The sequence below is a fragment of the Stenella coeruleoalba genome (assembly GCF_951394435.1).
Source record: "Stenella coeruleoalba genome assembly, chromosome: 16".
Classification (NCBI taxonomy): domain Eukaryota; kingdom Metazoa; phylum Chordata; class Mammalia; order Artiodactyla; family Delphinidae; genus Stenella; species Stenella coeruleoalba.
This window is the reverse complement of record NC_137162.1, coordinates 6,637,553-6,663,234: the sequence shown is the minus strand read 5'-3', so window position 1 is coordinate 6,663,234 and position 25,682 is coordinate 6,637,553. Positions and strand designations below refer to the sequence as shown.

General features: G+C 44.6%; 2 protein-coding genes across 4 annotated transcripts in view; one reads left to right on the top strand and one right to left on the bottom strand.

Moving 5' to 3' along the window:
- Positions 1 to 13,798, top strand: part of EDRF1 (erythroid differentiation regulatory factor 1) — a 39,911-nt gene extending 26,113 nt beyond the window's left edge. The window contains exons 22-25 of one of the 3 annotated variants that reach the window (XM_079899221.1): positions 379 to 532; positions 1,896 to 2,011; positions 3,434 to 3,585; positions 12,953 to 13,798. In XM_079899221.1, the coding sequence (XP_079755347.1) occupies positions 379 to 532; positions 1,896 to 2,011; positions 3,434 to 3,585; positions 12,953 to 13,121 (591 nt within the window). In that variant the 3' untranslated portion in view covers positions 13,122 to 13,798. Of the gene's footprint in view, positions 1 to 378; positions 533 to 1,895; positions 2,012 to 3,433; positions 3,586 to 12,370; positions 12,905 to 12,949 lie in introns of those variants that run through there. The other 2 variants (XM_079899220.1, XM_079899222.1) reach the window with 2 other exon arrangements.
- Positions 13,799 to 15,776: 1,978 nt separating this feature from the next.
- MMP21 (matrix metallopeptidase 21) lies at positions 15,777 to 24,040 on the bottom strand (the record flags this gene model as incomplete). Its single annotated transcript, XM_079900026.1, is given in 8 exon segments — positions 15,777 to 16,143; positions 16,146 to 16,199; positions 16,202 to 16,271; positions 16,273 to 16,336; positions 16,582 to 16,663; positions 16,666 to 16,776; positions 23,466 to 23,600; positions 23,827 to 24,040. Coding segments are annotated over 8 exon segments (828 nt in total). The 3' UTR covers positions 15,777 to 16,045.
- Between the last annotated feature and the right edge of the window lie 1,642 nt (positions 24,041 to 25,682).

The window sequence follows — 25,682 nt, the reverse complement described above, 5'->3', positions numbered from 1 at the left end:
CCACTCTGAGCTGGCCCTAGACTCTTTTCCGCTTGCCACAGAGGGCCCCCAACCTAAATGCACATTTGTCCAGATGGCCTAATATCCTCACGGCAAAAGCAAGCTTGAGAGAATTCGAAGACAGTTCACTGGGGGAAGAATTGTCTGTTCAGCAAATCATGCTGGGACAACTGGCCATCTGCGTGCAGAAGGATAGGGTTGGACTCCTCCCTCACATAACATATAAAAATAAACAAAATGGATTAAAGACCCTAAATGTAAGAGCTAAAACTCTAAGACTTGTAACAAAACACTAAAAAGTATTTAGTGGTCCAGAGACTTGGTTAAGTAGTTATTGTGAAATCAAAGCCTTAGGATTTATTTTATTTTTGGTTCTAGGTTGGTGATGAATATCTTAGGAAGCAGCACCGGGTGCTAGCAGATCTTCATTACAGCAAAGCTGTAAAGCTTTTTCAGCTTCTGAAAGATGCTCCATGTGAACTACTTAGAGTACAGTTAGAAAGAGTAGCGTTTGCAGAATTTCAGATGACCAGTAAGTCTCACTTCTTTATTTCGCAGGTTTGTATGCATTGGCTTAGTGTTGGGTTGTCTTAGAGTGAGGCAGCCTATGGATCTCTCTTGGATGTAAGCAATGTTGTTTTCTTTTGAATTTGCCCATAGTTAATGTCTTTGGGTAGGGACATCTTTTGAAATGCTTTTTAAAACTTAGAGAAATGCATTAGCTTATGTTTAATGAGTAGATATACTGAAATATAGCCCAGGATTTCTTACTTGAAAAAAAATTATGACAAGTTAGTTTAGACAATTAAAGATTTTAAGCATCATGAACAAGATGGGAGTGGAGAAGCGGTGATGGAGAAGTGGTGGGCCTCACTGAGTCCCCTTGAACGAAGAACCAAGACTGGCAGCTTTGGATTGTGGTTCTAGAACAGACTTTAACTGCAGATCCTGAGCAAGGTGGCGATGAAGTGGGAGGGCAGGGAGGGCGAAAGCGAGGCGCTTCATTTATCATTTCCCACGGCGGAGTAAGCTGGCCCTCCACCACTGAGTGATTTTTTTCTAAATGCCCTCCTTGGTCTTGTTCACCTGCTCCCCTTCTGCACAGGGATCTTTTGAGAAATATCTCTTGTGTGGTAAAGAAACAAGAGACATTTATTTGAAGTACAGCAATTCCATTGGTTTCTTTTCAGTTGTTTTCTTCTATAAAATTAAAATAAATTTAATATTTAACATATGCATGACTCTTTATATAGTATCTCTGGAAGGATGGATGAGAAACTGACGGCACTGTCACTTCCGTGGCTTTCAGTGTATGCCCATTTGTACCTTATACATTTTGACAGTGTATTACCTATTCAGAACAGTTTTTAGAAATACTTTTTACTAAAAGCATCTTTTTAAACTTTTTGCCAGTATATAGTGCCTAGCTGAATGTCTTGGGTGGTCACCCAGGATTAATAGTAGCTCTTTTTGGGGGCAGTCTGGGGTGATCTTCTTTTCCAATTTGCATCTTTGAATTTTCTGCCATGTTTGAATTCCTTAGAATGAGCAGGCATCGTTTTTTATTTAAAAAAAAAAAAAAAAGTAGATACTGGGAACAAATCTGCTAAGATGGTAAGTATGCTTAATTTCCTTTTTAAAAAATGTTTAATACTGTGACTGTAAAACCAGATAGTGAGGCAGGGAAACAATGATTGTTTATTGCCTTGTTAAGTCTTAACTATTTTTCTTTAGGGATAATTACTAGACAGAAGTCGGATTTAGAAGATTTCTTGGGATTCTCATGAGCTACCTTTACAGCATTTGAAAATCGGAATTTTCATTAATACATTGACATTGGATGGGTTTCTAGATTTATATTTAAAGGAATGATCATTTTGTGTTTGACACTCTAGGTCAGAATAGCAATATTGGAAAATTAAAAACACTTTCTGGGGCTCTTGATATAATGGTGAGAACTAAGCATGCATTCCAGCTCATCAGAAAGGAGCTTGTAGAGGAGTTTGACCAGGTAAATGGAAAAAAGATTTATCATTGTTTTTTATGTGTCTTAAACTAAATGCTACATGATGTGTATAGTGGGCATATGGGATGCGTGTATGTGTATATATGTGTCTATATGCATTGTGTGTGTACAGATACATAAATCCATATGCTCTGCATAAAAACCTGTTAACAGTGATTATTACATTTTCTTGGTGGAATTATTAAACTCAAATTTACAAGTTCATCTTTTATATTTTAAAATTATTTCTTGTGGGCTTCCCTGGTGGCACAGTGGTTAAGAATCTGCCTGCCAAATGCAAGGGACACGCGTTCGAGCCCTGGCCCGGGAAGATCCCACATGTCGCGGAGTAACTAAGCCTGTGCGCCACAACTACTGAGCCTGCGCTCTAGAGCCCGCAAGCCACAACTGCTGAGTCCACGTGCCACAACTGCTGAGGCCTGTGCGCCTAGAGCCTGTGTTCCACAACAAGAGAAGCCACCACAATGAGAAGCCCGCGCACCGCAACGAAGATTAGCCCCCGCTCGCCGCAACTAGAGAAAGCCCGCATGCAGCAACGAAGACCCAACATAGCCAAAAATAAAATAAATAAATTGATTAAAAAAAAATTATTTCTTTAAATAACCACATAGACCTTGGTTAATAATAAGGCCCTGGGAGTATAAAGTCTGTTAAGTTTTTTTTTTTTTTTTTTTTTTTTTGTGGTACACGGACCTCTCACTGTTGTGGCCTCTCCCGTTGCGGAGCACGGGCTCCGGATGCGCAGGCCCAGTGGCCACAGCTCACGGGCCTAGCCGCTCCGCGGCATGTGGGATCTTCCTGGACCGGGGCACGAACCCGTGTCCCCTGCATCGGCAGGCGGACTCTCAACCACTGCGCCACCAGGGAAGCCCTGTTTGTTTTTTTAAGAGAAAGGTCTGTGCCTTCTTTTATAATTTCCACTAAACTGTCTGTAGTTGAACGGTGATTGGGCTTAAGCAGGCTCCTTGGGAAGGCCTTTCCAGTTTGCCAGGTGTTCCCACATTCATGCTGCCTTCTACTGAAAGCTTCCCTGAGTCCCAGTGGCCTCCAGCCTATTTCCAAACTCTGGTTCTCAAACCATACAGTACCCGTTTCCATCTTGCTCCTTGAGCGTCTGACGGTGGAAAGTCAGGAGGTTTTTGTTCAGGATTAGTTTCTACTACGTAAGTGCCTTTTAGGGCTGAGACATTTTTTAAATGTGGTTTAGTCTATCACAATGTTCTCAGGGGAGGGAGGAGGAGGCGTGATGAGGCTGCCAGCAGGCTGTCCCTGAGGGAAAAATCATCTCAGGTTTGCTCTTTTTTACTTTTGGTTTAAAAGTTTACTGGATTATTGAAATGGCGGTTCCATCACTTTAGTATGAAACTGTGAGGTAGCTTAGGTGAAATAACGTTTTGTTGTTTCTAGCCTAAGAGTGAAGAGGCCCCTCCAGCTGCTGATTCTTCTCCTAGTCTCAGTCGAGAAGAAGTGATAAAACTCTTGGGTATATTTGAATCTCGCTTGTCATTCCTTCTTCTTCAGTCCATCAAACTGCTGTCATCAACTAAAAAGAAAACAAGGTAAATTTTTTGGAAATTTCTTTCCAAGCACCTTACCTATATACTTTTTATTACTGATACTGTAAAAGGATGGGCCCCCATTCTTTGTTGTGTGTTTTAAGTGGTGCTCTTTCGTGATTTGTTAAATTGAGTGAGAATCATCTCCATGTGGCCTACTACGCGTTGAGATTATAGAAACAAAGAAATCTTACTGCCTAAGGATAAATACCCTATAGGTTGTAATATTTTCCCTGAGAGAGATGAATGACCTGGAATGAAGACCTTGACTGTTTCTTGTAACTCTTCTGAGCATTGTGTTTAATGGGAAGTCAGAACTATAGTTTAGATACTCAGGGCCAAGTGCATCATTAAAAGTAGGTGACAGAACATCAAAGTCTCTCTACCCAAGAAACTAGTGAAGAGAAGAGTGAGCATCTCAGCAAATACACCTATAACATCTTATACAATTATGTTGTTTTCCAGAGTTATTATGTTGGGATTATTAATTTAATTTGAAATTCTGGTAGTAAATACTAGATCAGGAAAATAATATAAACAATATGCCTTTCATTTTTTTAGTATAAGTATAATCCAGCCATATTACAAAATTTGAAAAATAGAAAAAGGAGAATCATTTATCCTAATATATTCATTCTTATCAGTTATCCTGTGCGTATTTTACCAGTTTATAAAATTGGGATACAGATAATTTTTTGTCTCTTTTTATGTTTTATTTATATATAGTAAAATTCATCCTTTGTGGTGTACAGTTCTTCAAGCTTTGACAGATGCTTAGATATGTATGTCTGCTGACAAAATCATGGCACAGAGCAGTTCCATCAATCCAAAAATTCCCTCTTGCTGCCTCTTTATAGTTAATTCCTCTCCTGATTTCAGTTCCTTAGTATCTCAGGGAGAAAGCATTCTGTCTCCTGCTATGAAGTGTGACATCAGCTACAGGTGTTTGTAGATCAAGTTGAGGATGTTCCCTTCTATTCCTAGTTTGCTGAGAGTTTCTATCATGAATGAATGTTAAATTTTTGTCAGATGCTTGTGCTATATACATTGAAATGACTATCATTTTCCATCTTTAATCTGTTAATATAGTGGATTACATTGATTTTTTTAATGTTAAACCAGCTTTGAATCCCTGGGATAAACTAGTGCTTTGTTGTGGTGTATTGTTTTTTTTATGTATTGTTGGATTCCATTTGCTAATATTGTGTTGAGAATTTTTGTGTCTGTTCATAAGGGGTATTAGTCTATACTTCTCTTGTGATGGTTTTATCTGGTTTTGGTATTTGAGCAATGCTGGCCTCATAAAATCAATTGGCAAGTGTTCCCTCTCCTGTTTTTTGAAAGAGATTGGAATTTATTGGTGAAACCATTTTAACGTAGAGTTGGCTTTATGAAAGGTTTTAACGATTAGTTCAATTTCATTTCATAGATATAATATTATTCAAGTTGTCTTTTTTTCTTCTTGAGTTTCATCTGTTGTCAAATATATAGGTTCACAGTATTCCCTTATTAGCCTTTTAATATCTAAAGGAGTTTTTCGTGATAGCCCTTCTCTCATTCCTGATATTAGTTTTATCTTCTCTTTTTTTTTGGTCTGGTTAGAAGTTTACCAATTTTATTGATCTTTTCAAAGAACTAGCTTTTCGTTTGGTTTCTCTTCCCCCATTGTTTTTTTATTTTCAGTGTCATCGATTTCTACACTTATATTTCCTTGCTTTTGTTTATTTTGGGTTTAATCTGCTTTATTTATTTATTTATTGCTGTGTTGGGTCTTTGTTGCTGTGGGCAGGCTTTCTCTAGTTGGGGCGAGCGGGGGCTACTCTTTCTTGCGGTGCGTGGGCTTCTCATGCAGTGGCTTCTCTTGGAGCACAGGCTTTAGGTGCATGGGCTCAGTAGTTGTGGCGCACAGGCTTAGTTGCTCCACGGCATGTGGGATTTTCCTGGACCAGGGCTTGAACCTGTGTCCCCTGCATTGGCAGGCAGATTCTTAACCACTGTGCCACCAGGGAAGTCCCTTTTTCTGGTTTCTTAAAGTGGAAGCCTAAATTACTGATTTGAGACCCTTTTTCTTTTTAAATATAAGTATTTGCCACTATAAAATTTCTTCTAAGCACTGCTTTTGCTATGTCTCACAAATTTTGATATATTTTCCTTTTCATTCAGTTCACAGTAATTTTTTTATATCCCCTGAGATGTCCTCTTTGATCCATGTATTATTTAGAGGTATGCTGCTTAATGTCTGAATATTGGGTCTTTCCAGATATCTTTCCATTATTGATTGCTTTATTTTAATTGCATTATGGGCTGAGATCATAACTGCATATGATTTCTCTTCTTTCACAGTTGTTTAGATTTGTTTTATGGCCAAGAATATGGTTTGCCTTGGCAGGTGTTCCATGTGCACTTGAAAATTATGAGTAGCTTACTGTTTGGTGGAGTGTTGTGTAAATGTCGGTTAGGTCTAGTTGGTTCAGCGTGTTGCTCAGGTCTTCTGTATTCACACTTTCTGTCCACTTGTTCGGTCAGTCACTGAGAGAAGCATGTTGAAGTTTCCAGTGACAATTGTGTGGATTCATCTGTCTCTCCTTTCGATTCTTTCAGTTTTGTTTCACATATTTTGAGGCTCTATTAGTCACATACACATTTAGGACTGTTATATCTTGGAGAACTGAGCCCCTTATATAACGTGTGATGTCCATCTTTGATATTAATGTAGCTGCTCAGGTGTTTTTGGTTAATGTCTTTTTCCATCTTTTGCTTTTGACCTATCTCTGTCTTTTAACTTAAATGTGAGTTTCTTATAGATCGCATATAGTTGAGTCTTGCTTTTTCAATCCAAACTTATAGGTGGTATTTTTGTGTGTGTGTGTGTGTGGTACGCGGGCCTCTCACTGTTGTGGCCTCTCCCGTTGCGGGGCACAGGCTCCAGACGCGCAGACCCAGTGGCCATGGCTCATGGGCCCAGCCGCTCCACAGCATGTGGGATCTACCCAGACCGGGGCACGAACCCGTGTTCCCCTGCATCGGCAGGCGGACTCTCAAGCACTGTGCCACCAGGGAAGCCCTATAGGTGGTATTTTTAGACCAGTCACATTTAATGTGATTATTGATGTAGTTAGATTTAAATCTATCATCTTGCTAGCTGTTTTCTGTTTGTCTTTTTCTTCCTTGAGTTAAGTGAACATTTTCTATGATTCCTTTTTATTTCACTATTGATTTATTATTTATACCACTTTGTAAAGTTTTGGTGGTTGACCCAGCATTTACATTCTTAATCGGAGGCCACCTTCAAATAATATACTGCTTCACATGTGTGAAGACTTTAAAACAATATGCTGCCAGTTTTTCCCTTCCATCATTTGTACTGTTATCATTCATTTTACTTTTACATGTAATAAACAAACAATACACTCTACTGTTTTTGCTTAGATAGTATGCCTTTTGTTTATATAAAGTTTTAAGAGAACAAGGAATTTTTTTGCCTTTATTTATTCCATTTCTAGTGCTCTTAACTTCTGTGTAGATAGACCATTTTTTTGTGTGGTATTATATTCTTTCTACATGAAAAACTTCCTTTATCGTTTTTTATAGTATAGGTGTGCTAGCAAGGAATTCCTCCTTTCTTGTGAAAGTCTTTATTACTTCTTCAGGTTTTAGAAGATCTTTTGGTTGGGTATAGAGTTCTTTCCACACTTCAGAGATGTCACTGCATTGCCTTCTGGTTTGCTCATTTTCTGACAAAGTCTGCTGTTCTGATCTTTGTTCTTCTGTATGTCATGTACCTTTTTCGCTCTAGCTGCCCTCAAGATTTCTTCCTTCTCTTCCCCCAGCAGTGTGGGCATTATATGCCTAGGTGGTATGATTTTTTTTTCCCTCCTCAGTGTTTTTATATCTTCTCCAATTTCTCTTTTTCTTTGGTTCCACTTATACCTATATCAAACTGTTTGATAGTGTTCCACAGCTTTTAGGTGTTCTGTTTTTTTACAGGTTTTTTCTTTTTGTGTTTCAGCTTAGGTGATTTCTCTTGACCTGTCTGCAAGTTCATTGTTTGTTGACTCAGTTTTGTGTCCTATACGGTTGGACTTGTTGAAGGCATTCTTTGTCTCTGTCACTGTGTTCCTCATTTCTAGTATTTCCCTTGGTTCTTTCTTATAGTTTCCCTCTCTCTGCTGAAGTTACCAATCTGATGCTGCATGTCGTCCACATTTTCCATTTGAGCCTTTTAATCATTGTCATTTTAAATCCCCTATCAGATGGTTCCAACATCTGTGTCGTGTCTGAGTCTGGTTCTGTTGTTTCTTTGACTCCTGGCAGTGTGTGGTTTCCTTGCCTTTCTACATCTTGTAATTCTTCGTGGGAAACTGGGCATCTCCTGTAGGATAGTAGACTGAGGGAAATGATTATTAAGCCTGGCAAGTTTGTACACCTGTCTCATGCTAGGCCTTCAGTGTGGGGAGTTTGAGTTCATTTTTCAGGTCTGGTGTTGAGCTGTGGTTGAGATTTTCTTGTTGCCTTGGTTACCTCCCGTGCCCCTCTGGCAGTGCCTGGGTCGGTGTGGAGCAGCTCTGTGGAGGCCTCTTGTACCGCCTTCTCCATCTTCACGTTTGGTCTTTTTCTTCCTGTGGCATCTCAAAGAGGGCCTGTCTTCATGCTCTTAACAGCTCCCAGCTGTATTCCACTCGCTGGTCCCTCCGTGCTTTGTAGCTGTTAGGGAGGGGAGGGGGAGTTGGCCAGGCTTCGCACTTGTTTCGGGTAAGCCTCAGTCTGGGGCAGACCCTGTGTCCTTGAGTGTCAGGGGTGTGGCCTTCCCCCTGCTCCCGCCCCTCCCCCAGGGCTAGTGTTTCTTCCCTTCCCTTCCCCTGTCTGCACTGACCTTCACCACCAGCGCTGCTCCCTCCCCGGCCCCGCCCCACATATTCAGGCTTCTGGTTCCTGCGGAGAAGGGTCCAGTGGGTTTGGGTTGCCTGCCCCGCCCCCTCCCACCGCTGCTGCAGCAGCTGTTCCCCTCGCCCAGGCCTGCACCACGGGAGCGTGGCCTGGGACTCTCATCAGGCTCTCACGTCAGCTCCTGCTGGGGCTCTTGCAAGCCCCTCCCTCACCAGCCCTCTCTCGACCTCTACCAGCTCATTAAGGATTTTAGCTGAATTCTTCTTGCCGTGTCCAGCTGTGTCCGCCCCAGGTGAGAAAGAACTTTCCTGTCTCGCCCCGTGTTAGCCTGTCTGTCCTTAGTTTTCAGACTGGTTGGTGGCCCTGCAACCCCAGCTCTCTGATGGGTTCAAGCAAAGTCGTGATCTTGTAGGTTGTCCTGCGTTTATTGCTGTTTTTTTCGTAAGGGTGGGAATGATACTTTTTCCAGCTCTCTACATCCTAAGCAGAAACTCCCTCTCCTGATTGTTTTTGAGTAATTCTCTCTGGTCTAAGAAGAGCGTTCGTTTTGAGAGGAGCCCTGAGTATTAGGTGCGCTGCCGGCTCAGCCCCATTGTTAACCCTGGGCGGCTACTCCATGTCCTGTTACTGGTGCACAGCAAGGGTAGCCGACACACCCATCTTCTGAAGAACCAAAAGGCAAAGGAGCTGTGCGTGTAGTGACGCACAGTTGGGAAAACTCATGGTTTTTCCTTTTTAACAGCAGTGGGTAAATTTTGAGAAATTTTTTACTGGTTTCCACAAAGTGGCAGTGTAAATATATATGAGATGTGAGAAACACAGTGATTCATTGGTTTTCACAAATCCATGGTTTAAGCAATTGGCTAACACGTAACAGTTCAGTCTTATAGTATCCTTTATACTCGTTAACAGTCATATGTATATGACCTAAGTCATTTTTATTTTAGTGGAGGGTCCTCTAACGTTCTGTTTATTCAGGTTATTACTATTCTAGTTAAAAAGTTTTAACCTAAACTTTTTACACGTGATGCATAAAGTCCTATTTAGCTAATCTCTGTTAGTTTCTTAAGGTTTATTAAATAAAAGACTTAAATGTGCTGCATGTGTTAATACGGTTAGTATGTTGACAGGTTGCACAACAGAGACATATTGACTAGTAAGTCAATGACTGTTTCTCTCATGTTTCACTGATACACACGTGAACATCTATAATTTTTTTGTGGAGAGGAGAACATCCTGTGCTGCAAGCCCAGTTATTTCACCAGGAATTAATGAACATTCCTTTTTGGAGTAAAGGGAAATCAAAATTAGCCTTTAAAAGAAAGGAAATAGTCATATGTTTTTATTTTGACTGTTTCTTCCCTTCCCTCCCACCAAAAAAAAAAAAAGAATAGAATAAACTGAGCTTGGTAATTTAATTCTTAGAATCCTAAAGAATTGGAAAGAAATCTAAGAAAATTAAGATGCATTTAATTTAAAACAATTTTTGTTTTCCTTTTGAGATTGTGTAGGCACTTACGACGGCTGTGTCAGCACTGTCCTGCCAGAAACACTAGTTTTGTCTGTTGGGTTGTGTTTTTTGTTTTTGGATCAAGAATTTATTTGCTCTTGTACTGCATTTTAATATTCACTGCTTTAGCCTCTTGACCTTTTGCTGGCTTTGGGGTTTAAGATAATGAAAAAGTATAAAAATTAGAAGTAGTCTCTGAGGGTTTGGATGCCGTCTGCCATAGTCAGAGAACAGACCCTTTAGATTTATGGGTTTTCCTGGCCAGGTGTGTCCATCTAATATTTGGTTAAGAATAGTGAAAAGGAAAATAAAAGAATGTAGGTTACCTTCTTTTGGGAAAAAGGTAACCCTAAGAAATGATAGGACGCCTCAGAATGGAGTTCATGGTTTCATTAACTCTGTGTGTGTGTGTGTGTGTGTGTGTGTGTGTGTGTGTGTGTGTGTGTGTGTATGTAGATACCATAATGTTTATTTCTGCAGGAAAAATAAACATGAACAAAAACCAATTATAAAATGGAAAAGGACAATACCATTGTAAATCCTAAATAACACAGCTAGAACTATACTTCATGTCAATTTTTATTAAGCATGGTCAATTTTAAAATGGTCAAATACTGGCAATTACATACGGTTCAATAAAATGTGAAGTACATTATAGAAAACTTAATGGCATAAGATAAATTCCTTTCTTTTACTTCAGGTTGCCTTTTTCAGTTTCCCAGTTTCTAGATTGAACGATATGGCTGTTGACAATACTTAAGTTTTTGCAGTATAGAGAGAGAAAGAGAGAAAAGAAGATATAGAGAAATGGAAGCACAGTGGGACTAAATGATAGAGAAGAGAGACTGAATTTGTCCTGGGCCTGAACCTGGTTCCTAGAGAAGCGGCTTTGAGCAGCGCCTGCTCTTGGACCAACCAGCATAGTCAGTGCCGGGGTGAGGGCAGAGCCCCTGTGGAACGGGGTCTAAGGGTTCACCCCTGCAGGCCAGAACAGAGTGGCGACCAGCACAGTGATCACTGACAGGTGGACAGACAGCCCAGTAATCGTCCTCCAGGGATGTGAGTCTTGGAGCTGCTATTCCACTGCTCTGTCAGGGCTCTGTATGAGCCCTGAGATACAGAAGTAATATTGAAAATATTTAACATCAGGTAGCAATCAATCAGAAATCAGACCCAGGTTGTGAACAGGTGGCTGAGCCATCCCAGTGCATTCCCCTGAAGAGTGTATGAGGTCCTCTCATAAATATGAATATCACTATTCCCGGAGTTATTTATTTTGTGGACCTGGGCAGGTTTCATTAACTGTTGATGAGAGTTGCTTAAGGAAGGGAATGATTTGTAGAAATTGGAAGATAAAGATTTAACATTCAGAATTATGATCAGAACAAATCAAAGGGTTTTATATTTACGATCTCAGAAGCCCATCAATTATCCTTAGGCATCAGCTGAAATGACAGTGTGATGTCATTGCCCACAGAGACCAATTCATATTTCAGACAGTGTTTCTAATTGTTAAGTGCTATTGCCTTGATTACTGTCAGATAGGAGTTTAAATGTCTTATAAGGTTATCAGAGGTTTGTGAATGTTAACCTGCCCCCCACAAAAAACCCAAAAAAACCCTAAAACATATCCATCTTAGGCCCGAACTGCAGACAGTGAATACATTTTGAACGGTCATTTTTACTGTGCTGTGGGTGGTGCTGGGTGGGCGTGGGGTGGAGAGAGGAGATGTCCCTGGTGAAAGTCAGAACGAGCAGGAAGGAGAAAGGGGTCTGTAAGAGGGGGGTGTGGGCGGCCTCCCGTTGGCTGCCAGCCTGGGCCCGTCCGTGGTCAGGCCGGCCGCAGCGCAGAAGAGGTGGGTCCTGTCGAAGAGCAGTAGTGGGGCTGTGAGAGAAGTGGGGCTCCCTACAGCCTGAGCCTTGATCTGCAGCAGAAGGGAGGGTCCAGGCTGCTGGTTTGCTCTCCGGCAGGCCTGACCAACAGGCACTAGGGCAAAGGTGGAAGATTTGCATATTGGAGAGTGGAAAGAACATAGCATTTGAAGTCAGAAAACATTTTGACCTTGAACCAAATTATTTAACCCTTCTGGGCTTAGTTTTTACATCATTTAGTTTTTCATTACAAAATAAGGATACCAGTCCTTGCTCTCCCGGGGGGACAGGGTCACGGGCAGATCTCGTGTGCATGTGCGCACTCTCAGCTGTTCTCTGTATGTGTGGCCAGGGCTCTGCATTTATTATATCCGGACTCAAAAAATAAAAAGGATGCTAGAAATGAACTGCCGTGATTACTAGTCTTTTTCAGTAACATAAATATAATCCATCGATCTACCCTACTGGGGAGATATTTTCAAAATAAACTGCAAACTTAAGAAATTTTTGTTAAGACAGTTTTGAAATGGAAATTCCCTCTAGAACTCTCCAGCTGAGGGGCACTCTTCACACAGAAGCTGCACATCATTTCAGCTAGACGAGGGGCAGTGCGTCCGTCTCCGGCAGTGCTCGCTCCAGGGGAGCAGTCCCACAGTCGCTCTAGGTGTGTGCCCAGAAGCTGTACCGCGTGGCTTCTCGCCCTGGCCTGGCCCCACTGTGTTTTCTTCACAGCACGTGTCATCTCACAGTCTGTTCTCTTCACCGTCTCGACATGTCTTCCCCCAGCTCTTCCCTCAGTAGAATGTGGATTCCATGAAGGCAGGGGCTCTGGGTCTGTTTTGTTCATGACCACGAGTAGTTCCTGGTACATAGTAGGTAGTCGAATATTTATAAAAAGAATAATCATTGGCTTTAATTGATGTTTGAAATAAATGTTTAAAAACAGGCCCATAAGCAGTCAATGGAGTCGGCATTAGTAGAACACCTGCTTCCACCTGAAAAGTGATGACAGGGCTGCCCGTGTTCAGTTCTTGGATTTCTTTTACAGCTGTTGGTGGGCATCACTCTTTGCTTCATCTCCCTCTCTTTTTAACCCAGTAGTAACCTTGAAGAAGATGTAGTCCTCAAAACCAACAAGCAGATTTACTCCCAGCTTCTAAGAGCTACTGCGAACAAAAACGCATCTCTCCTGGAAAGAATTGACGTTCTCGTCCGTTTGCTGGACCAGCTGGCTCGTGGCAGCGGCGGAGACGGTGGTGCTCTTCAGTGACTCCCGCCTGGGGCTGCGTCCGCAGAGATGCTGTCAGTGCCTTCTGCACTCGGGGGCTATGTGTCCATTTGGTGCTTCGTTTCATTAAACATGAGGGAAATATCCACTTAAAACAGGCACGGCATGGAACGAGTTCTCATTTCCCGTGGCAAACAGTCATGGTTGAGTTCTTTGGCTTCCTCGTTGGAGGTGCCAACATCAGAATCAGACCTAGAGCTCCCACCTTCGTTTCTCTGAGAAGCATGTGGTACCTCAGTATTAATAGACTTGCTGTGAGGCAGTTAACACTTTTAAATATTTTTGAAGTATGTTAAGCTACATGGGTTTAAGAGATAATTATCTTGGATAAATGTTACTTTGGTCAAGGGAACTATTATCCAAATGATTTTAGTGGTTCAGGTCAGTTAAAGAAACTTCCTGTACATCCACAGTGTTCCCTTCTCAATTGCACAGAAAAAGCCTGCCCTTTTTAAGCTTCAGTACAGGATTTTTCGAAGACTAGCCATTGCACAGTTCTCTCTTCAGTGCATGTTCTGAACGGATCTGCTTTTCTCTGACTTTGTATGACAGTTGATCAAGAATTGGTACTCTCCCCCCCTTTTTTTTCATTTTAAACTTGAAACTGTGAATAAGGTAAGAAAACTATTTTGAATAAATAAATTATTTATTTAAAATGTCTTTGTAGTTTTCCATTTCACATTCTTCACATTGAGTTTTGATGTGAACTGGTTTAATTAATAAATTTTACAAAGTGAAGATTAAAACATCATTAAAAATAAAATTCTGCCATCCACTAAATTCTCACTAGAATATTACACTTACTACTTGCTGCTATATGGCTCTTGTCCAGTTGCTTAAAACATACTCTCTTTTTCCAGTGCCTACAGCATGCAAGGCTGTCTGTACTTGTCACAGTTAATTGATCTCAGTTTCAAAAGATACCGTAACCTACAGATCCAGCATCCTCTGTCCTGTTGGGTTGATGGTTTGGATTTACGTGCATGATGCCTCTGTGGACAAGAGCTTGCCCCGCCACCAAGTCCACTGGCCTGGCCTGAGTGTGGGAAGACATGCTGCTGCCGACCCGCCTCGGTGCTACGTGCAGATGATTTTCACTGTGCAGCCCCCCTCCACTCACTAGCCACACCCTTCTGAAGAAATATGAACTAGACTAGAAAACTGTCTGGAATAAACTTGTTTTAAGCTGAATTTTTACAGACTCCTTTTTCGTACACTGAGATTTTCAGATGTTTACACTGGTGAGTTGGCAGCTCTCATAGCCCGGCAGAATTACCACTTGCCATTTGTCCACTTCCTTGTAATTATGCAGTTTGCATTGTCCTCGGGACAGATCTGCATCAGCTAATCACTGAAGCATTGAAAGTTTTGCCTAAATTGTAAAGCAGTTGTACAAAATCAACGATGTCTCATATCAGGACAGCTGTCATTCTGTTTCCCCTTGTGGCAAGCGCACACACAGAATAAAACTCTTGTTAGTTAAACCCGGACATGTCCATTGATTATATCTAATTTGGGGGTTAATGAATTCCAAAGGATATTCTACTTAGGCAGAAAGAAGCTGGAGTTCACGGTATTAGAGTCGCTCATCTTACCTCTCTCCTTAGCAAACAGCGTTTCAGTCAAGAGGAAGATGTGCTTTTAAGCAAGAAGATATCAATTCCAGCTCTCTTCATTTGTCAGAGCAATAACATGCAAGTTCCTACAGGGGAAGAAAAGATCCTTTTAAAATGTTTTTGTCATTTGCTGATTTTAATTTAAATTAAAGCTTTTTAAAGTGCCTGTGTTTTAGCTGCGTCTTCAGAAGTATGGGGTATTTGTGGCCTGATCGTTGAGAGTTCTTTTTCAGTTTAACTTCAGTGCCCACATTTTGTCCTTATTACATTAATTTTGGGGGGGTTTGTTTATGTTAAGAACAGGTAATGGTGGCCATATTATGTATTATGTAAAGTTAAAGGAGCATGATGGCTAAGATAACTGATACAGGAAAAATAAAGTTATCCAATTAGCTTCAAGAGTCTTATTTTGGTAGTCTAACCCTCGGAACATAAATAAGCTGCCATATAAAGTGTTTCCTGCCTTGAAGAGGGAGGAGCACATTATAGGAATTACAGAGAGCTGGAAAGCTGTTCTGTTCAGGGCCATTTGGGATGCAGGTGTGTATATTCAAACAGAAGAGCACCTCGTGAAAGGAGAGAGTGCAAGGGCACTAGGCTGGGATGAGGCGAAGCAGGGTCAGGAGCGACTGGCGGTCGACCTTTGGCCAGAGACACAACTGGGGAACTTCAGTTTCTTTATCTAGAAACGTGCACAGCAGTATCTGTCCTGCCACTGACAAGAGTTGTGAAGAGCAAGAGAGAAATACACATGAAAACCTTTTGTACACTGTCAAGTATTAGAAAAAGATAAATTGTTAGGACAGGGATTTTGGAGTGTAGTTAATACAAATTCTGTGCTCTTTTCCACTGAATCCCTGAGTTTTCAGTGCAGTAAAATCATTTCCACGCCCTTGGGGTTCAGGGGGTGAGTGGCCTCTCCCGTGATTGGACCCATGGCTATGGCTGCCTTCCTGTCTCTCGGTGAAATTGGGGCCGAGGTGGGTGGAGGGACAGACGGTGGGTGTTGGGAAACGCGGCTACAGAGCCCTAGACAGAGTGGAAGGCAGACAGGTATTCCTCAGGATGCTTTTTCTAACCTTTCCTAAAATTTTTGTAAAATTATTTGTTGAGAAATTTGATTTTCCAATCAAGTAATTTAAAAGCTCAAGTAATACTTTTCCCATTGGGTTTTAAGTTAAGGAGGCATATTTGCTTCAGTTACTAAAAGTCTGGTTTGTTTTCTTTGTAAAAGAAATCGGACTTTTTCTCTTAGAAATCCTCTGGCTCTCCATTTGCCTATTTTTCTCATCACGAGTTCAGGATGCAGGAATCAACGTCACAGACGTCAAGCCACTGCTCTGAGCTAGACTGCTTGGGAAATAAGCCACTTGAAGGCAGCCAGGAATCTGTTGTTTGTCCCTGCTATTGACAACTTTCCAGCACGTGCTGCCTTTGCAGAAGGCGAGCGGTGAGTGCAGGAGTAGTCAGCTGAGTCTACATTGACAGAATGGCTTTGTGGCTCTATTTCCGGAAAAAACCTTAATAATCTTCATCGGATAAGGGTCAAGGACTTGATTTCTATTCACATCGATGCAAACACTTGCAAAGCAAAGTTAAGACTGGCTTTTCTGGAAGTCATTGATTTTTAGGTTAATTTATAGCAACGAGGTAAGCAAATCTGTGGCTTTGCACCAAATATTTTGGGCTTGAAGTTCTTAATAATTTTCTGTATGATGGGATGATCTGCCATGGCCGTATATATAGGTCTGCAGTAATTGAAAACAGCTTTTAACTAAGAACTTGGTCATCTGACAAATTTCAGTCAAGGATGACAGAAGCAATACCAGGCTGGAAAGCCTTCTATTACGAGGGACCCTTTGAAGAAGTAAATGAACTGCTTTCTTCGGTCATAAAAGGCATCGTCCAGGGACTTGGGATGCCAGGAAATCCTTCTGAAATCAATCTGGGGCAGCTTCTTCCCTGTTCATCTTCTGTCTGGGCCTGATTCTTGTCACTGTCATATCTCTGGTATTGATTTTCTGAGAGCCAAACAAGTTTTAATGTGTTCTATTACCATTAAGTCACAGGAAACGAGAGAGACAGCTTTCAGTGTGGGCCCCAGCCATCCGTGCTGTTCTCTGATTCCAGGAGAAAGCAGGACTTGCAGCATCCATCCGAGTGGCCTCTGCTCAAAGCAACGACTCCCCAGGCCTTGAATCACCTCTAGATTTAACCCCAGGAGTCGATTTCTCTTTCACATCTTCGCTGCAGCTCCCAGCCCACTGGTGCTCATCAAAAGCAAAAGCAAAACAACAAAAACCATGCAGTCTTCTTCACATCAGCATCTTATTTTTCTTCTCCTTCCTTTATAGTCTCAAGATTTTCCTTTTACATGTTAGGGGCCCGTGGATTGTCCCAGATCATTTTCCTATCCTAGTTAATATATCCTCTCTTTTTAAAGAAAAACATCATGATGCTTATTATTGGATTCTTCTTTATTCCAGAGCTTTAGAATCATGTAGTTCCACCACCAGCCCCATTTTTGCAAATGAGGAAACTGGAATAGAGTTGAAGCAATTCACCCCGATTCAGACAGCCTAGGTTGAAGCAGGGATACAGCCCGGGACTCCCAAATTTTACCCAGGTGACTTTACCCACTGTCCTATGAATATTTTGTAATTTTGCTTCGTTTCATTTTAAGATCCAAATGCTAATTTCATGCTCTGAAACAGCGTAGGATTATTTTAAGCGGTGCTTATTTGTTCCTTGCCCTGAATATCTGGTATATTGTCAGTGTGCAATAGAATAGATCCACTGAGTTAGACACTTTTGAGGTCACAACGCACAAAGCATCACAAGCAGTTACATTCCTTAGCAACCAAATATTCAATATATTTGAAAGGTCTACCACTGAGAAGAGTGTGACATGCCTGGCTAAAGGTATGATTCACTCCAACTGGAATGATTTTTGAATCTAGAGTATTCACAGCAAGTTAAATTTGTTTTTTAAAGCTCCAAGAATGAAATACAGCTGTAATTATAGAAACCCCCATGATGACCTAATTCTGTAATTGAGATTCTTTGAATGTTCCCAATATAAATTCTGGACTTCTTAAGGCACAGAAAGATGTGCTTACAACTCCGAAAGATCCGAACCATCAAAGTCCGCTCTGAGGCCATTTCTTTACGTCACTGAACTAATTCCTCCTCTGTGTGATGTGAAGGAAAAGGACAACCGGATTCATGCGCAGGTCTCTTATGGCAACAGTTGTGTGCAGTTCTTTCAGCTTGGCTCCGGCCTCAACTCTTTTCAAGCAATTTAAAGAAATGTGGTTCTACTACTAGGATTCAGGCTGAGGGAGGGCCCACGACTTATTTCTGGGTGGCCAGAGGAAGGAAAAGCAGCAACCACAAAACTGTGTGTGTGATTAGACTGTGTGCATCTGGTCTGCACAGGTGGCCAGCCTCCGCCCCCGGGCACGGAGGCCGGGGAAGGCCCCCGGCCGCCTTCTCTGTGTCACCGCAGGCCCCACCTCAGCTTCTGTCTCCCGGCCAAACACTGCCCCTTCCTGCTCAGAAACTGCCACTGATCCTGGTCAGTGAAGTCCCCCCGACCCTGGTGTTCCATGCACCCAGGCTGGCGGGTCTCTCCAGCCCGGCCTCAGCCGGGGTGAGGGCCCTGCCGCCCCTCCCAGGGCGCAGCTGTCTCGCAGCCGCACCTCATTCTCGCTCAGCTCTGAGGCCCTCCTTCTGCTTCCTGAGTCTGTACCCTGGCCTCACCTCCCAAGACAGACTGAAGAAAAAGAAAAGCATCTGACCTACCATTATTGTGCCTGAAAACTTAGCAATAACCCTTTAATCTTATCACATTTACCCAGGCAGCATTCACACTTTCAGCTATGTTCTCGTTCTTTATTAAATTTGAAATTAGCTTTTGATCAGAAGCTAAAAACTTTCTGTAAAACAAAAACTAAGAAGATGAAGGGCAGAATAAAATTACGTAAGGTGTCGCGCCGGCATCTTGTACTTCCCATGTGACTCTGATATGCGACATTTACACAGAGCCAGAGAGAGACCCACGCCTGTGCCTGTGAGGTCCACTTTGCTCCCCTCCTGCCCCTGGGCTTCCGTAAGGAGCCCTCGTGTAGCTAAATGAACCCCCTCGTCTAGTGGAACTGGCTTGGCAGGCTCTCCATACCTTGTGATCGGAGAAACGTGACCAGAACCAAACTCTAGCTTCTTCTCACCGCATGGTACGTTATCGATGTCAGTATACAGTTCTCAACTATACTGTCAGTTGTATGCTCTCTGTATAACATAGATAACCATATATAGAACTCTGACATATATGTCAATTGTATGTTTTGTATATATAGTCATTTATAAAACTATGCATATAGTTATAGGGACTTCCCTGGTGGTCCAGTGGTTAAGACTCTGTGCTTCCAGTGCAGGGAGCATGGGTTCAATCCCTGGTCAGGGAACTAAGATCCCGCATGCCATGTGGCACAGCCAAAACAAACAAACAAACAAACAAAAAAAACAAACAAAAATTATGTATCAATATATAGTTATATATATCAACTATATGTCAGCTATATTTATCAATTTACTTAATCAGATCAATATATGTCAGTGAACACAGATCTGAGTTGTGATAAGTGGCTACATAGTGTCCACCATGTGGCCATAACTCTTGGGTCTAAGGACACTGACTCCCCACCACGTGGCAGGGTTTTTCTTCCATCTTTTTATCAAAATCTCAAACTATGTTTTGATTAGAAGACAAACCCTAAATATTTTCTCTGAGGGAAACCAGAACCTGCAAAGCTGCAAGACTTAGAACAAAATGATGCACAAATTTCATCCGGACATTCTGCACTTCCTGGGAGGCGGAAATCAACCTAAATGCAGGACAGAACTGAGAAGTCTGTGATTGGGAGCTGGTGTTCTGAAGGCTGATGTCACACAGCCTGCGTCCCAACGGGTCTCAAAGCCCCAGAACCTGCCTGTCCCTCCCTTGAGCTCTGGCGGAAGACGGCACATCTGGAAGTCAGGTCTCCCTCTAGATGACAATGAGATCCTTCTTAGGATCATAGGAGCAGGGGATTTATTACTGAAGGGTCTTGTTCCCTACAATTCATTTTATTTTAAATTTATTTTTATTTGGTTTCATGCAGCTCAGGACGCCTGGACTCAGGGAGGTGTGGCTTACCATTCGAATCGTTGGCTTTTCTCAGGGAGTTACCTCTCTCCTCTCCAGTGATTACCGAGCCTTTGAAGGGACTGGCTTCTCAAGGTTCATGGTGTTTGATTAACCAAATTGCTTATTCCAGGTAAACTGGATTTTGAGGAAATCAGTTGGATTTCAGAAGAAAAATAGCTGAGGAAGGCGTGTGACCGTACGATAGAGAATAAGGGAGAGGGGCTCCTGGCGAAGGTGGCTCCTGGTCTGTCTGTGCAGGACACTCTCCACCTCGGAGCCGGGGGAAGGGTTTGGCGGGGAGCTTCTAGAATTTCCTTAAATACTAAGATGGCATGACCTACTTGTCATTGGGAGAACTGACAATTTTTCCCCTAAAACACGTATCATTTACAAAGTGGGTTTGCACATTCTCAGCATTGCACACACAACATTTTTGGAAAAAAAGACATTCCCTTAGTTATTCCCACAGGAGATTTTTAAGCCTGACTCTGAAAGTGAACATATCTCAGGAGGCCCAGGGTCTGGGAGCGAAGCCACTCGCTCAAATGTAGGTCTGTCTGATTTGCAACTGCGCGTTACTGCCTGTGAGAGGGGGAGAAAGAGTCCTCCCACCATGTGTCCTTCTGACTTCCTTCCCTCTAGACTTCGCATTTCAGTCCCTTTTCATCCACAAATAAACCCTTTACCCACCCTGGAGCAGCTTAGGAAGATTTATCCACGTTTTACACGCAGAAGGCTCTGGTTTGGGCTCACGCTCCCTCCACTGAAGGAGGCATGTTGAGGTTGCTAAGTGGCTGGGGCACGGTGAGGGCACATTCACTGCCCCAGCGCTTCTCTGCCCGGGTGTGTGCTTGACGTCAGGATGATAACTGAGAGGCTTGACTTCAAGATTATGGTCACCACGGCCGGAGGCTTACTGGTCGTTGCAAGCCTGCTGATGTGCTGTGTCATCTGTCTTAGCTGCAGAGTGACTAGGGCACTGAAGTGAGCAACGAGGGTAAGAGTGGCTAACAGCCCCCCCAAAGGGGATCCTGGGGCTCTGTGCCGAGCGGGGTCATCCCTTGCCCCGTGGCCGCACCCCGGGTGAGGTCAGGAACAGCGGGAGGGTTTGAGACGACAGAGGCAGTGCGTGTAGAATCCTAGTTTCTTCCCCTTCTGGGGCTGTGAGCTCATAAGTAGAATGTTCTCAGCCGGGTGGCTCTGTCCTGCTTTGCTGTCACTTGGTCTCATTGAGTTTACCCTCAGCTGGCTAATTCCACACACTGCAGACTGAAGACTGTGTGGATGAGTCTCTGCCTCTATTCACTCAGAGGACGGGCCGAGCTGACCTCCTCTTGCCTGAGTTGGGGAGCTCTCGGGGTGTCCTTGGGGACGGGGAGGGGGGCCTACAGGACTGGGGAAGCTGAGCTGTGTGGAGTTCCTGGCTGACCTGGCCGTGGGGTGCAGGTCAACATCGTTAACTTGCAGCTCTTTCCAAAATGTTTTTCACTTTATCTGGCGCCGAGGAGCAATTTTCCAGGAGGTAAAGTGAACGTTTCCAGTTTGGGGAAGTTAAACCTGTGAGGGAGGTGGGACCCCAGGAGCCCAGTCTGGCGGCCTGCGTGTGCCTGCCCTTCTCGCCTGCACCTCCTGCCTGGAGCTGGCGCACACCAGGCCCTGATGGTCAGACCGGTCAGCCCTGGTGCCACGTCGCTTCTCATTTATAAAATGTTTGCGGAGGAAAGGATTGGGTCAGGATTTGGGAGAGGGGCAGAGAGGTATGATCGAGGGCTGAAGTCACATGACACCACATTGCCCAGCCAAGAACCTCTGACAATTGTAAGAAATGGATTTAAGGAAAAAAAAAAGAAATCTAGTTTTTTAAATAAAATCTCTGAAGGAAAATATGACAATGACACTGACACAAAAGGCAGGCGACTCGGTTTCGAAGACGGCCATCCTGGGACTCCACTGTCAGGCTCCTGGCGACAGAGCCTCGGAGAGTGAAGCTGTGGACCGCCCCCCTCTCCCGGCCACAGTCCTGCCGAGTGAAGTACAGACCAGCTCTGCTGAGCTCAGCTGCCTCCCGACTTTGTCCCTTCACAGTGTTTGCAGCCCGTTGAGGGCAGGAGCCATGCTGTCTCTGACCCCCAGGTTCCCAGCACGTGGCCCAGACTCATTAGGTGTCAGAGGTCGTGACCCGACGTCACCTTTGCACCGGATAAACCTCTCAGACACAGCAGTAAATCCTGAATGGCATTATTTGGCTTATTGTTAAGAATATGTTACACATTAGAATTTTTAGTAAAATGATTTCCTGCTAGTTTATTTTCTAAAAAAACCATATACATCGCAATGTTTTTATTTTACCTTCCATTCACAATTAACATAATTGCATCAACATTTAACCCAATAGTTGGCACGGAGCCATTATTTTAACTCGTTAGGTGAGTTATTACATGTAACTAATGAGTTAAAGCATCTAAAACTTGGAACAGCGCCCGAGAACGCATCCCATAATTAATTATGAGCTCAGCTCTAAGGTCCAAAGGGAACACCTTCAACTCACTGCTGACCACCCCAGGCCCGAGGCCCAGCACTGGTTCGGCGCGCAGATTCCCGCACGATGCTTTACTCTCTTCCCAAAGGTCTTCCTGCACCAACACTCCGCGGCACCGGCTGGGGTGGGCGCACAAGAGCCCAGGTAAAGAGCGAACGCAGAATACGGCGAACCCTCTACAGCACCTCTGTTCAGTGTCTGCTCCCTGATCTGTCCTCTCCCACCTCATGTTCTGTCCCTTCTGATCTTCAGGAAGGACACAGGAAACTTGGGGCTGGGGGCTCTATCAGGGTCGTGTGGGACTCGTGCCTCATGCCGGCTCCACAACCTCAAAGCTAACCCTTCCCAGGCTGGACCTGTGCCTGTCGAGCTCCTGTCCTGAGGTTGCCATTCACTCTCTCCTACCAGCCCACAGACAACGAACCAGCAGAACTCTGGGCCTTAGGAGGAACTGTCAGCCTCTGGGAAGGGGTGAGCAGAACCACGTGTGGCCTCTCTGGGTTTAACTTTCCGGAGCTGAACGTTACTGAGACGCTGCCTTCTGCCGTCCCCAGTATCTGCAGAACCAGGGGTCCTTCCCCAGTCACTTTAAAACTCACGTTTGCCTACCAGCCCTCACGTTCTAAACTGCTAACAGGAGCCCCCCAGCCCAGCTGCCAAAGCCCAGGTCCCCCACTCACAGCGACGGCCAGGAAACCTGCACCCTCGATGCCTGGCTCACCTCCCTCTGATGGACTGAGTCGGCAGCAACCCTTCCAAATCCCAAACTGACCTCCATCTTTCCAAATCTGCCCCGCCTCTCCTTAAACCCTGGTCACCTCCTCTCCAAAAGGTCACTTCAGGCTGCCATGCGGATGAAAGACATTTAGCAAATCCTTGTCGCCTGTGCCCAGCCCCGCTCTCACCCTCCCTGGGCCGCCTCCCGCCCCTGCCCCCGTGGGGTGATGCGGCCCCTCTTCTGCAGCCCACGCACCCCTTCTCACCTTTGTCTCCCCGCCCGCCTCCAGCCATGTTTCTCGTCTCCTCCTCCGCTGCCCGGCGCCTCTTTCGTACTTCTCCAGCTTCTAGACTCGACCGGGGACTGCCCCCTGGCCAGGTGCGATGGTTTTCAAACGTGGCTGCAGATGGGAACCACCTGGAGGGCTTCTAAAACGCCTGCTGCTTGGGCTTTGCCCTAGGAAACAATTAAGTAGAATGGGGGTGGGCGAAGCAACTCCCTTTGCAGAAGCACGTCACGTGGTTCTCATGTGCAGCCAGGGTTCCTGATTCGTGGTCTAACCTATTTCACTTCGATAATACAGAGAAAAACGTGTGTATAACGCAGTGCTCTCCAAATTATTTTACGCAATCCTCCGGGACAAATGGCCTCCCTGTGCGACCAACGCCACGATCGGTTATAGGACACACCCGTGGCCCCACAAGTTCCCTCTGGCCCGCACCCTGCATCCCCCTGGTCTGTGTCGGGCCGGCACTGCACTGCACACAAGTACTCCTCCCAGTCGGCTAACCCAGTCAGTCCTTCTGTGGAGCTCTCATCCCCACGAGGTCCCCGTTCCATTTCTGATTGGTCTGTGGCTCATCCCAACTGGGACCACAAGCTCAGACTAGCAACGCTGCAGGTTTTCCTATTCCCTTCCTACAGGGTTCACCACCTTGCACTAAAAAGCCCTGGTTTTCTCCTCCTGCCCGAATCTAGGGTCCCAGCAGTGGGTGCACAGGGGTGAGGGGCATCTCTAGGCCACGAGGCCACTCCCGCTGGTCTGGCCCAAAGGGCGGGTTTTCAAGAATAAACGCTTCTCGATTTGTCGTCTGACTCAGGTCAAATTCCAGAGCCCTGAAATGGTTGTTTGTAACCATTTTGTCCAATTCTACCTTTGCTTTCGCCTGGAGAGGATGAGCCTCCCCCTCCCGGCCCTTGGTCCTGCACATATTCAGTGATACGGTGAGGCACGCACGGGGCTCCGCCCCAGGTCAGAACAGATTCCCTCTGCTTCCTGCGCCAGCCACACCCCTGGTCTCAGAAGGGTTCTGAGGCCACGGCACTGGCTTCAATCCTTGAGAATAATGGAAAGAAAAGGAAACAATTACAAAGGAAAGGAAAACTATGTTCATTGCACTTAGTAAAGTAACAAAGCAGACTCCCGTGGTTCAGCATTGTTAAAAGGATTTTTATACATAGCTTTATAATTTTCAGTTCTGCTCATAATGCTAAAGGTTTGTGCTTGCAACTCTGCCTTAGCCAAAAGTACAGAAACCACCGTTTCTATACCAACTTGACCTTGCCCTGACCCCCAAGCACGTGATCAGGGGACCGGCTCACCCAGTCTGGGCATCATCGACCCCAAAGGACAGTCTTTTATGGGACCCAGCAGGCTGGGCTCTGGGCCCTGGGACCCTTTGCTGCAGTGCTTGCACCTGGACAAACGTCTCCTTGAGCAACAAAATACAAAGAAACTATAAGGGACTAAAAATAACTGCGTGCATGTGCCGTTGGGGCAAATTCTGGGCAACGAGATACAAAAAGACCCCCAAAACCCAACTGCCACTTCTGAAGAGCCGGGAGCAAAAACAGGGTACTGGGCATGCCCCCTGCACTCAGCACCACCAAAGTGGTGGGCAGACCACCTAAGGCAGCCCTGCAGCCCGACCCCTGACACACCCCTCCCCTGCCCCCACATCAGGAACAGACGGCCGCCCCCGCCCCCCCGAGCTAATGTCCATCTGATGTGAGGTGGTGTATGAACGTCACCGGTCCTGGTCTACGTGCTGAGTCCACAAACCCCTTCTAAATTCATCCTGGTTCTGTCACTCACTAGCTGTCACTTAACTTCTTGAGTCTCCTCTTCTTCACCAGAGAAATGGGAATACTAGTGACATCTACTCCCGAGGGCTGTTAACGGGAATGGACATCAGAGAGGCAAAGCCCCTGCACGGGGCTGGAGTCGCTCAATTGCAAACGCCTTCCAACGGGACCCGCCATGTGCGGGGAGCACAGGGATCTCTCCTACCACAAGCTCACGTGACTGACAGACAGACACGGGTTTCATTCAACCCAGCTCAGAAGCCAGGCCAAGCTTATAAAAATGGGAATAAAGTTCGGGGACGGATTCCCGAAACCTCCCTGCAGGCCCTGCATCTGCACGGGAGCCCCTCGAAGTACGGGAGCCCCCTCGCCAGCCTCTGGGAAGCCCGGCGGACTG